Source organism: Neomonachus schauinslandi, chromosome 9, assembly GCF_002201575.2.
Source record: "Neomonachus schauinslandi chromosome 9, ASM220157v2, whole genome shotgun sequence".
In the NCBI taxonomy this organism is placed as follows: Eukaryota; Metazoa; Chordata; class Mammalia; order Carnivora; family Phocidae; genus Neomonachus; species Neomonachus schauinslandi.
Genome location: NC_058411.1, coordinates 35,552,945 through 35,566,496, shown reverse-complemented (window position 1 = coordinate 35,566,496; position 13,552 = coordinate 35,552,945). Strand labels below are relative to the sequence as shown.

Genomic DNA, 13,552 nt, shown 5'->3' with positions numbered 1-13,552 from the left:
ATCCCTGGAACCTGTATTTTAGGCTACATGGCAAAAGGGAATTAAGGTTGCTGATCAGCTGACTTTAAAATAATTATTCTGGACTGTTCATTTTAGAAATAGTCTGTTAACTATAAATATAAATATTCCAACTAAGAACACAAGTTCTAATTAATATCCTGCTTAAAATACAGTTAATAATATAATTAGATATATGTTATAAGTAACAATCTAGACTAGACCATAAATAAATGTATAGAACAAGATAATGACCAAGAAGAGTTAAATGCCAAATATTAAAGGAGAGAATTTTTCAAGCGAAAAATTCCCAATGCATTTTATTCATAATGTAACCAATTCAAGATGCTGGAGGAGATGTCTATATCTTCTGTGTTCTTGTTGGCAGCAATGAAGACAGAGCTTTTTTATTTATTATCCTGTCCAGTCTCACAATCAGATGCAATCTTTGATTTGTTAGATGCTTCATAATCTTGTATAATAAGCCTTAGGTGATTGATGATTTCCTTGTCAGCTGTTCTCATGTTAAATCCCAACATCTTCATAATAATTTCTCGAAAGTCAGAAAGCTACAAAGAACCACCAAAAACATAAGATATATCATTAGTGGGTGCCTGGGTGGCTCAGTCGGTTAAAGGCTGCCTTTGGCTCAGGTCATGAGCTCAGGGTCCTGGGATCGAGTCCCACATTGGGCTCCCTGCTCAGCGGGGAGTCTGCTTGTCCCTCTCTCTCTGCCCCTCCCCCTGCTCGTATGTGTGCTTTCTCTCGCTCTCGAATAAATAAAATCTTTAAAAAAAAAGATATATCATTAGTTTTGGTCACCTACTTATTGCGTACAATGAAATTGGTATCAGAAATGTGGTCTTATTAAACATTTCTTTATGAAATGTAATATTCTACATTCAAATTATATTTTTAAGCTAGAAATATGGTCTCTTCTCTTACAAGAACTCTTTGTTTAAAAATGTCCTTTTCAGGGTGCCTGGGTGGCTCAGTCGTTAAACTCCTGCCTTCAGCTCAGGTCATGATCCCAGGGTGCTGGGATCGAGCCCCGCATTGGGCTCCCTGCTCGATGGGAAGCCTGCTTCTTCCTCTCCCACTCCCCCTGCTTGTGTTCCCTCTCTAGCTGTCTCTCTCTGTCAAATAAATAAATAAAATCTTTTTTTAAAAAAGCTTTTAAATATATATATTTAAAAATAATAAAAATGTCCTTTTCATTTTAAGATTTTATTTTTACACTTTATAGACTAAACCTAATTTTACTGCTGCTTGTTTTTCATCCCTAAGGAAATTCTTTTTTGGACTTTGGGTTTGCTGTATGGTAATAGTAGTCCCCTAAACATCTCTCCACTCCTCCTCCCAAAACCATAGTGATCTTCTAAGGAAAGCAGTTATAACCACCCACAAATCATATCTAAAGCATAAGTAGAGAATATCACAGAATTCAGTTTGCGTATAAGTGGGGAAATAAATATCCTAAACCAGCAGAGGCCGCTCCTGAGCCCACACTGGAGGATGCAGTTGGTTTCCAGTGGTGTCCCAGAAACAGGACAATATATAAATGGGGAAATACTGAGAAGTCTACAACCTGGTGGGTCAGAAAACTGGCAAGTGGGAAGGAAAAGAAAAGGGCTTAGAAGCACATGAGATCAAAAATGGCAGTCTTTTTTTTTTTAAGATTTTATTTATTTATTTTTAGAGAGAGAGCTCGTGCCCACAAGTGAGCTGGGAGAGGAGCAGAGACGGAGGGAGAGGGAGAGAGAATCTGAAGCAGACTCCAAGCCCAGCACAGAGCCCGACGCGGGGCTCATCCCATGACCACGAGATCATGACCTGAGCTGAAACCAAGAGTCCGATGCTTAACCAACTGAGCCACCCAGGCACTCCCAAAAATGGCAGTTTTGAAGGACAAGGTTTCTGAGGGGAGAGGGAGATACTTGGAAGGGTGAGATGTTCCTTGGAGGTTTGGAGATAAAGGAAAAGAAAAAAGCTAAACAGTGGAAAATAAGGTACTTCTATAAACAAGAGTACTGCAGAACCGGGTATCATATAACCTCCCACCGCAACAGAAAAGGCTTGATGTAAGACTTTAGAAACTGCACTCACTGTGCCAACACAAGAGGGTAGTACTGAGTTAAGAAACCAAGTAAGTAAACCCTGCCCTGTAACTACCCTAAAGTAGAAACACCTGAAATTGAGAGGGCAGGGCAATTAAAAGGATTTTATTTTATTTTTATAGATTTTATTTATTTAATAGAGAGAGAGGAAGGAGCAGGAGGAAGGAGAGGGAGAAGGAGACTCCCCACTGAACAGGGAGCCCACACAGGGCTCATTCCCAGGACTTGATCCCAGGACTTTGGGATCATGACTGGAGCCGAAGGCAGACATCCAACCAATCGAGCCACCTAGGCACCCCAATTAAAAGGATTTTAAAGTGTATAGATAAATGGCAAGTAATATCCCTCCAAATTTCTTTAAGAAGAAAAGAGCATCATCCAAACTAGTCAGGAGATGAAAATACTCCCCCCCCCGCAAAACAAAACAAAACAAAACACTGCCACGGAGCAAAAGAAACATGTTTGACACAATACCTGATATGGATTACATTTCAGGGGTGCCTGGGTGGCTCAGTTGGTTAAGTGTCTGACTCTTGATTTCTGGCTCAGGTCATGGGGTCGTGGGATTGAGCCCCTCCATGGGCTCTTTGCTCAGCATGGAGTCTGCTTCTCCCTCTCCCTCTGCTCCTACCCCACTCACATGTGTGCACTCTCTCTCACTCACAACTAAATAAGTAAATAAAATCTTTTAAAATTGTTTTCAAACAAGGATTTGCAGACATGGGGGGGGGGCAGGAATACCTCTATTTTGAATCAGAAATGTAGTAATTCAGAATACAAATGGACCAAAAAATGACATCCAATATGCCTTATAGATAAGGAAGATGTGGTGGTTGAACTCAGGCAAGAATAAGACAAAGTCATCTCAGAAGCAAAGAGTCAACTACAGAGTACCCAAAGGAGAAGAGATCTGACTGAAAATATAGTAAGGATATTGGGAAGAATAAAAACAAGAATATAAATATGCAGAAGTTTAAAAAGAGAAAAAAACAAAAATAATATCATGATTTTATGTTTCAAGAATCTTTTAAGGTAATTGATAAAAGTTACATATGTCTTAAGCTACCAGTAATAGAGATGTGGCATATAATTCCACAGTAGCCCCAAATTATCAGTTAGCCTTTTAAAAATTCTCTTGAGGGGCACCTGGATGGCCCAGTCCTTTAAAGCGTCTGACTCTTGGTTTCAGCTCAGGTCGTGATCTCAGGTTGTGAGGTCGAGCCCCGAATCGGGCTCCAAGCTCAGTGCAGAGTCTGCTTGAGGTTCTCTCTCCCTCTCCCTCTGCCTCTGTCCTTCCCCTCGTTCTCTCTCTTTCTAAAATAAATAAATCTTTTTTAAAAAATTCTCTTACAACACCTGCTTTATAAATGTAGTGAAAATCTAGGCAAATTTAGAAGCACTACCCTCTTTTCCTAGAAACTGACTCAGCCCCAGACACATGGTTTCTCCTGAACTTCCATTCTCGGACATCTTTTTCCTCTTGTCATTGGTTAATCAGAGGATGTGTATGCAAACCTAAGTGAAGATAATCATATATGCTGCCCCTTGCTACTGTGGATTCACCAGGAATAGGCATTTGACCTAAGCTGAGCTTTCTTAGACCCTTTCCTGGGACTCTCTCTCCTGTCACAGATTCTCTAAACATAAAGCAAGCTGACACACACACAGCTTTCTAGAAAAGCTTTAGAAGGCTCCAGGCACTGATCCTATGGTCCAAGTGCAGCTCTTGCCCCCTCAGAGGTCTGGTTGTTTAACTCACCTTTGATTCCATAAGCCAACAAACTCCTTTTTGTCTGGCTTAGATACGAGTCTAAGTTGAGATGGGTGTTGATCACTTTAACTCAAAGACTGTTGATATAATAATGAACAAAACAAACCTCGTGTTTTTGTCCTGGAACTTTATCTTTTGCTGTGCAGAACTCAGGAGTGACAGTGTCTAACAGCTGATGGACATTCTCTTTGTCCCCTCTTGCCTCTTCCTTGGCAGAGTCCAATGTAGTTTTCAAGTTGTCTGTTTTCATAACTGCCTTCCCTTTCATTGCTTCAACTTGTGTTAAAGATTGCCTGAGCTTTTCAATTGTTTTGTTCTGTGAGGGTATAAGGTTGGGGGAAAGGGAGATGACTAATTAGATCTCTTCTAAATAAAAGACAAGATGCATGATATAACCCATGCTTCTTTTCCTTCTTCTTCTTCTTCTTTTTTTTTTTAAGATCTGATATATGGAAAAGAAAGAAAATTCCACAATTTATGAATTAAGAGGACATTTCTCAACCATCATACTCAATAACAGTCACTGACCACTTTTATAAACTAGGCACTTAGGACTTAAAGAGGTTTAATGAGTATTCATGTCCTCAAAAGTGTTAACAGCCTCTGCTAACCAAATTCAGAAATAGAGAAAATAACTGGCTTTGAAGCAAGATAAATATTGCTGATAAAATGGCAAAAAAAAAATCGATCCATTAGTATTTAGTACACCTTTGGTTTAAGGCATAAAACATATTTTGAAATACTACAAGTGAAGCTTGATATGGAGAACATCCAAAGAGGAGCCTCCAAAAACGAATAAAAGTTTTAACTATTTATCCCAATAAGAAAGACCAAAATAAGATGAAAAGAACAAGGACTCTAGAATCCTAGCATTTAGAATACCAGTTACCTTTGAGAAGTAGGAAAGAGAATAGGCTTTGGTGTGGTTGATATTACTCTGGTTTTTTTAGATAAGTGGTAGATGTCCATGCATCTAATTTTATTATCCTATATGCTTTAATATTATATATACTCATGTGTGCATATAAAACAATTTTACTGTTTTTTAAAAAAATTCAATAAGAAACATGCAGCTAAAATAATAACAGACCAAAGCTGAAGAGAATTTTTGAAAGCCTCACTTCCTTTACTTACCTTAAGGACATTTACTCTTGTAAGTTGAATTTTCATACTTTTATTTGACAATTTCAAATCACTGAGCTGTTTCTGAAGTTTCTGAATTTTCTCCTCTAGTCTCTGAGTTGTAGCAATCTGTAAATTTTGCTGAATATTCAATAACGTTTGTTTCCCGTTGTCTTTCTCTAGCTGTCTGGACATCTTGCCATGCTCGTCTGTCCACGAATTCTTATTCCCAGAGTTCTCCTTTGCAGAAATCAACAGTATTGAAATAAAGAAGTTGTACTTTAAGGTGGTGTTCCACACTAGCATACCAGATCTACTCTAGGCTAATAAACTGCAGACAGTAATACTTGCATACGTAAAATATTTTTTCACCATAGATACGCATTATTAAGGGTGCCTGGGTGTTTCAGTCGGTTAAGCATCTGCCTCCGGCTCAGATTATGATCCCAGGGTCCTGGGATGGAGCCCCACATCGGGCTCCCTGCTCAGCAGGAAGCCTGCTTCTCCCTCTCCCTTTGCCACTCCCCCTGCTTGTGCTCTCTCTCATTCACTCTCTCTCAAATAAATAAATAAAATCTTTTTTTAAAAAAGATATGCATTATTAAAATAATCTGGAAAATAAAATATGACAATAAAATTGATGGCTCAGTGCTAACAATTTTATAAATACCAGATGGTAACATAGATTATATCAACTTTTCTAGCAAGGTATTATAAGGAGATAAATATTTAAACATTCATACACAAAGATATTCTTTACATTATTTATAACATGAAAAAATAGAAACAATGCAAATGTCAAAAAAAGAATAACTAGGGACGCCTGGGTGGCTCAGTCGTTAAGCATCTGCCTTCGGCTCGGGTCATGATCCCAGGGTCCTGGGATCGAGTCCCACATCGGGCTCCTTGCTCAGTGAGGAGCCTGCTTCTCCCTCTCCCTCTGCTGCTCCCCCTGCTTGTGCTCTCTCTCTGACAAATAAATAAATAAAAATCTTTAAAAAAAAGAATAATTAAATAAAATACATATTATTGTTATTTTTTTAAAGATTTTATTTATTTATTTGACAGAGAGAGACACAGCGAGAGAGGGAATACAAGCAGGGGGAGTGGGAGAGGGAGAAGCAGGCCTCCTGCTGAGCAAGGAGCCCAATGTAGGACTCGATCCCAGGACCTTGGGATTATGACCTGAGCCGAAGGCAGACGCTTAATGACTGAGCCACCCAGGCATCCCCTGTGGTGGATTCTAAAATAATAAGACTAACGTTTCACTTTCAGGGTTCCAGTGGTCAGTTAGTGTATTTATTAATAGAAATAAATATAGATTATATTGAGATATCTGGACTTAAATAATTTTAAGAAAAAAATTACCAATCACTAATATTATAAATATTTAAACTACAGATATCTGAAATAGCAGGAAAAAGTATGTTAATAATCTTATTTTAAATACATATTGTGAAATATTGATATTCAAAAAGAATATTTTTAATTTGTCAAGAATTATATTACAAAGCTAACTGAGTAAATTGTAAACTGTATGTACAAATTGCCACTTTGACAGGTACACAGTTTACACCTAATAATTATACTCATGTAGTGTTATCATTAACCTACTTTATTTCTGTCCTCTGTTGTTCCTTTAAATGTATTCTGTTGGGGGGCACCTGGGTGGCTCAGTCACTTAAGTGTCAGCCTTCGGCTCAGGCCATGATCCCAGGGTCCTGGGATGGAGCCCCACATTGGGCTCCTCAGCAGGGAGTCTGCTTCTCCCTTTGCTCTCCCCCCTCCCTGCCCTGGCCCTGCTCTTTCACTCGCTCTCTTTCAAATAAATAAGTAAAAAAAATTTTTTTTAAAGATTTTATTTATTTGACAGAGAGAGAGACAGCGAGAGAGGGAACACAAGCAGGGGGAGTGGGAGCGGGAGAAGCAGGCTTCCCGCTGAGCAGGGAGTCCGATGTGGGGCTCGACCCCAGGACCCTGGGATCATGACCTGAGCTGAAGGCAGACGCTTAACGACTGAGCCACCCAGGCGCCCCATAAGTAAAATATTTTTTAAAAATGTATTCTGTTAGACTAATTCTTCATCTGCCACTAAATGAAATTTAGGACAAGGCCTTATTTTCTCTGATCACTTTCAGTTTTGTGTAAAAATTTTAACTTTACTCACAGTTGTAGGTACTCAGGAGAGACAACATTAACTGATCAAGAAATTATAAAGTAAAACAACCAAGTAGAAATATTAGATATGACAAATGAAGAGTTGAAATGAACAACGTAATAGATGAGATAAAAAGATGGATAAAATCTCGATTTGAGGATCAAATTGAGTGAGTTGAAAGATCAGATTGAAAACTCTCCAAGGGGTGCCTGGGTAACTCAGTCGTTCGGCATCTGCCTTCAGCTCAAGTCACGATCCCAGGCTTCTGGGATGGAGCCCCACACCGCATCAGGCTCCCTGCTCCACAAGGAAGCCTGCTTCTCCCTGTCCCACTCCCCCTGCTTGTGTTCCCTCTCTCGCTGTCTCTCTCTGCCAAATAAATAAATAAAATCTTAAAAAAAAAAGAAAACTCTTCAGGAAGGCAGGATAAAAGGACAATAGGATATAAACTATTAAAAAAAAAAAAGCAGGGGCACCTGGCTGGCTCAGTCAGCAGAACATGTGACTCTTGATCTTGGGGTTGTAGGTTTGAGCCCCATGTTGGGTGTAGAGATTACTTAAAAAAATCTTTTAAAAAATTTAAGAATTAAAATAAAATGAAAATTTAAAAAAGCCAAGTGTAGGGCGCCTGGGTAGCTCAGTTGGTTAAGCGACTGCCTTCGGCTCAGGTCATGATCCTGGAGTCCCTGGATGGAGTCCCGCATCGGGCTCCCTGCTCGGCAGGGAGTCTGCTTCTCCCTCTGACCCTCCTCCCGCTCATGCTCTCTGTCTCTCATTCTCTCTCTCTCAAATAAAAAAAATAAATAAAAATAAAATTAAAAAAAAAAAAGCCAAGTGTATTAGGGTTCTCCAGAGAGACAATACCAGTCAAAGGTGTGTGTGTGTGTGTGTATATCGTTGTGTGTGTGTGTATCGTTGTGTGTGTGTGTATAGTTGTGTGTGTGTGTGTGTGTGTGTGTACAGTTGACCCTTGAACAACACAGGTTGGAATTGTGTGTGTCCACTTTTACACAGATTTCTTCTTCAGTAAATATATTGGGAAAACTTGTAAAGATTTGTAAGAATTTGAAAAAACCCATAGATGAACCACATAGACTAGAGATATCAGAAAAATTTTTAAAAAGTTAGGTATGTCGGGCGCCTGGGTGGCTCAGTCGTTAAGCGTCTGCCTTCGGTTCAGGTCATGATCCCAGGGTGCTGGGATTGAGTCCCACATCGGGCTCCCTGCTCGGCAGGAAGCCTGCTTCTCCCTCTCCCACTCCCCCTGCTTGTGTTCCTGCTCTCGCTATCTCTCTCTCTCTGTCAAATAAATAAATAAAAATCTTTAAAAATAAATAAATAAATAAATAAATAAATAAAAAGTTAGGTATGTCATAAATACATAAAATATATATAGAAACTAGTCTATTTTATCATTTGCTATCATAAAATATCACAAAGCTATTATAAAAAGTTAAAATTTATCAAAAATTACACAAATACCACAGATCATACATGATACCATTCTCATTCAAGAGAAATATAAACAAACATGAAAATGCAATGTTAAATCAATAACTGCATAAAATTAACTGCACTACATACTGTACTACCATAATAATTTTGTAGCTATCTCCTGTTGCTATTCCAGTGAGTTCAAGTGTTGGGAGTATCTGTGACACTGATCATGCGTGAGCAGTTGGTCTCTCCAGTAAATTCCATATTGTGGTAAAAACTGATTTCTTGCAGTTCTTGCATATTTTTTCATTATGTCTAATGTAATACTATAAACCTTAAGTAACACCATGGGACTCTACGAAGTATCAAATATGTCGGTCAAGTTTAGTGGTTATCTAAAAATAATTAGAACCAAGTAAAAGAAAACAGTATATTCAAACAATGCAAAAATTAAAAATTTAGAGAATACCAACACAATTGGGGACTGAGGTCAACAACCAAAGGGACATGGAATTCCTATAAATATAAGTAAAAGAGAGTATGGTTCTTAATTAAAGAACACCAACATAAGAATAAAAATAGAACATATAACTTTAAAACCAGGGGGAAAAAATGATCTCTTAATAGAAACCAGGAAAATAGACCCCCCCCACAAAAGGAAAGTAAAATATATGGAAATTATGAAATAAGTTGGGACCATCACATGCTAATATAATAATAATTGCAATAAAGATAAATATGTTAAATTCACCAATTGGATACCCTCCAATTTGATTTTTAAAAAATATAACCATATACTGTCTTTAATCACAAAGATGGAGAAAGGCAAAAAATAAAAGGATAAAAAGATATATCAGGCACACATGAACAAAAAGAACATTGTATAATTAGTAACCATAATTTCTGAAAATGGAGAATTTAAGGCAATATTTTATAAAGCACAAAAAAGAGAATGTATATAGTACTTAAAAGAACAAGAGAGCAAATATCATCATAAGTGCACCTGCTCCAGTAATCTATAAAGCATAAGATGACAGAACTGCAAAGATACATGGATGAACAAAAAATTATCCTTAGAGAATTAGGATACATTTTCCAGAATCAAGGATATAAAAATCATCAGAGAGGGGCACCTGGGTGGCTCAGTTGGTTAAGCGACTGCCTTCGGCTCAGGTCATGATCCTGGAGTCCCAGGATCGAGTCCCGCATCGGGCTCCTTGCTCAGCAGGGAGTCTGCTTCTCCCTCTGACCCTCCCCCCTCTCATGCTCTCTCTCTCTCTATCTCATTCTCTCTCAAATAAATAAATAAAATCTTAAAAAAAAAAATCATCAGAGATACTCATTATTTGAACCATACAAACAATATGCTTGAGCATTAGCTATATATGGAACTTTATACCCAACAGAGAACACATTCTTATAAGCACACATGGAACAGTTACCAAAATCAACGAAGTATTAAGCCATGTAAGAAGTCTCAGTAAATTCTCAAGGATCATATACTGCTAGTGTGTTGTAATAAAATTCAAAATTTTTTAAATCCCATACATTTGGAAACTTAAAAACATATTACTATATTTAAAATGAAAAATAAGGAAAATATTGGTCAAATGTTGTTCAAGGTCAACCACTAAACTTGACCAATATTTTGTCAATATTTGTGAAACAAAGCTAAAGTACCTCTTGACAGAAAAATTTATGATTTAAATTATGATTTAAATAAGTACATTTATCAGGATATGTGAAAGGTTAAACATAAACCAGTTGCTCTTGTTCTTTCTCTTCTTATTCTTCCTTTCCTTTCTTTTCCTCTCTGGACAACTCAGTCCTAAAGCCATTAAGTGGGCAGAACAAGGTAGGCTCCAGAATGATGAGAGAAATGCTGTGACCCAAGCAGGATGACAAAAGTGGGCACAGAGGAGGGCTGCCCTGCAGAGGGACTCAGAGTCTGACTGGGGTGAGAGGAGAGCCCACATGGAGAGGTGACCTGCCATGCCTGGACAGGGTGAGGAAGACATGCACACAGTTTTGGAAATTAACAAGTATAGACTGGAACCCAAATAGGAAAATGAGTAGAGGAAATAAACAGGCAAGGACTAAAAAGCCTAAAGACAAAATCATAAAGGAAGTGCTCCAACTCATTAATACTTAGAGAAATGCAAATTAAATAAGCAATCACTTTTATACCCAATGAAATGGAAAAAATTAGGAAGCTGGTTAATGCCAAGAAATTACAAAAATGTGGAGATTCAAGATCCCTCATGTATCTCTGGTGCGACTATTGTTCTGTGAGAGCTGACTGACTGGCAGTACTTAATCAGATTAAGTGTACATATACCCAATGAGCCACCAACTCCAATCTTGAGCAAACACCCCCAAGAAATTCTCCCACAGGTCTATAGGGGGACTTGTACAAGGATGCTGGTAGCAGTGTTTGTTGTGGCAGAAGGACAGAGGTAACCAGGGTATTTATCTCTGAGGAGTGGACGGGCAGAGCATGGCAGATATGCACTCTGTAGAACTCCATGCAATAGACAGAAGCAATGAACTAGATGAACACATAGCAACACTAAGTGGATCTTAAAAATATAATGCTAAGGGGCACCTGGGTGGCTCAGTCATTAAGCGTCTGCCTTCAGCTCAGGTCGTGATCCCAGGGTCCTGGGATCGAGCCTCACATCGGGCTCCCTGCTCCGCGGGAAGCCTGCTTCTCCCTCTCCCACTCCCCCTGCTTGTGTTCCCTCTCTCGCTGTGTCTCTCTCTGTCAAATAAATAAAATCTTTAAGAAAAAAAATACAATGCTAAGTAATAGAATCAGGTTTTGCCACAGTACCATTTATGCAAATTAAAATATGTGTATATAATTATATTTAAAAGAACATATACAATTGACCCTTGAACAACATGGGTTTGAACTGTGCGAGTCCACTTATACACAGATTTTTTTGAGACATATGGTACAGTACTGTCGATGTATTTTATGATTTTTCTTAACATTTTCTTTTCTATAGCTTACTTTATTATAAGAATATAGTACATACAAATATGGAATACAAAATACGTGTTAATTGACTGTGTTACCAGTAAGGCTTCTGGTCAACAGTAGGCTATTAGTAGTTAAATGTTGGGGGAGTCAAAAATTATACATGGGGATTTTTGACTGCATGGGGAGGGTGTCAGTGACCCTAAACCCCACATTGTTCAAGGGTCAACTGTATAAACAAAAAGATATACCTTAAACTCATTAGGTTGATCTCCTTTGTTTTTGTTTTAAGTAGGTTCCACACTGTGGGGGGCTTGAACTCTCGACCCTGAGATCAAGACCTGAGCTGAGATCAAGAGTTGGATGCTTAACCGACTGAGCCACCCAGGCACCCCGGATTGATTTCCTTTGGAAGAGGGAATGGGAAAATGGACTTAAATGGAATAAATAATAATAAATAAGAGAAAGCCCTTCCATGGCCCAAGGTAATGTGTTATGAACCATAGAGTTTGATTAACTCAATCTTCTGTATCTGAGGTCCAAATTGTGAGGAGTAGAGAGGCAAAGGAATCCAAGAAACCAACATTTAAAAAAAAGCAGGGGGTGTCCAACCTTACTAGTTAGTAATCAGGTAAATGTTAAAACAGTACTATTTTTTTTAACATTTTTTTATTATGTTATGTTAATCACCATACATTACATCATTAGTTTTTGAAAAACAGTACTATTTTAACCCAACTCTCTCTCTCTGTCTCTAAAAGAATGACATCTCCAATGCTGGCTAGGCTATGAAGAAGAAAGAGGTACTCCTATATTTCTATCTGGAAAGTGAATTCCTTCTGCCTTTTGGAAGTAGTATTTTGGCAGTAGCTATTAAAATTTAAAATACTCATAAACTGTGATCCTACAATTTCACATTTAGAACTCAATCCCACAGGGGGAGAAAGCACCAATGTGGAAAGATAGATATATAAGTCTATTTATTGCTCCATTATTTGCAGTGGTATAAAAGGTGGAAATATTTTGATAGTCCACCAACTGGAAACTGATCAAATAAATAAGTTATATACACTCTGTGGACCACTATGCAGCTATTAAAGGAATGAGTTAAATCTGTATCTTTTAACCTAAGAAAAAACCATGAGGTACTTAACTTTTTACTATGTTAAGAAGAGTATTTGACTAGCATAGTCCCAGTTTTATAAAAATACCACCACCCGTATATTTGTACTTGTATATTTCCATAAGCATGGCAATAGTTGTAGAAGATATATACACTACTGGTTACTGAGGTGAAATAGGCAGAAAGAAAGTTGGGGAAAATTATTCTTTCTTCAAACCTTTTAACCTGATTTCAAGAGTTGTAGAAAGCATGTGTTACCTGAATATTCTTAAAATTTAATATAGTGTTGGGGTGCCTGGGTGGCTCAGTCGTTAAGCGTCTGCCTTCGGCTCAGGTCATGATCCCAGCGTCCTGGGATCGAGCCCCGCATCGGGCCCCTGGCTCAGCGGGAAGCCTGCTTCTCCCTCTCCCACTCCCCCTGCTTGTGATCCCTCTCTCACTGTGGCTCTCTCTGTCAAATAAATAAATAAAATCTTTAAAAAAAAAATTTAATATAGTGTTTTAAAATGTTTGCAGGGAAATGAATAATCATTGATTACATATTCAGGAATAGAGGTAGAAGCTGGATTTATACTTAGACTCTGTGGAGAACATAGTTAATACCACTTCACTAAGCACTGGAAGTTTTCTAAACTCAGTGCTCCATGCATATAGGATGAATGAGTGTAATGAAAGACTAAATGAGTGAGTGGTGAATGAATGAGTGAGATTACACTTTGAGCCACAGCAATTACAGAAATAGTATAACATAGATATGATGTGACAAGCAATTCTATTAAGAAATAATGAAATAGAATTTTTTAAAAATCTCCTGAAAACAAATTATATTGTACCCTTCCTGTTT

The 13,552-nt window shown here is 38.1% G+C and overlaps 1 protein-coding gene across 1 annotated transcript in view; it reads right to left on the bottom strand.

The window, feature by feature from the left end:
- Positions 1 to 404: 404 nt before the first annotated feature.
- The window catches only part of LOC110590588 (coiled-coil domain-containing protein 170-like), a 43,880-nt gene continuing 30,732 nt past the window's right edge, over positions 405 to 13,552 (bottom strand). Inside the window, exons 7-9 of the mRNA XM_044918081.1 lie at positions 5,020 to 5,247; positions 3,992 to 4,201; positions 405 to 566 (exon numbers count right to left, since the gene is read on the bottom strand). Coding sequence (XP_044774016.1) covers positions 405 to 566; positions 3,992 to 4,201; positions 5,020 to 5,247 — 600 coding nt within the window. The remainder of the gene's footprint in view (positions 567 to 3,991; positions 4,202 to 5,019; positions 5,248 to 13,552) is intronic.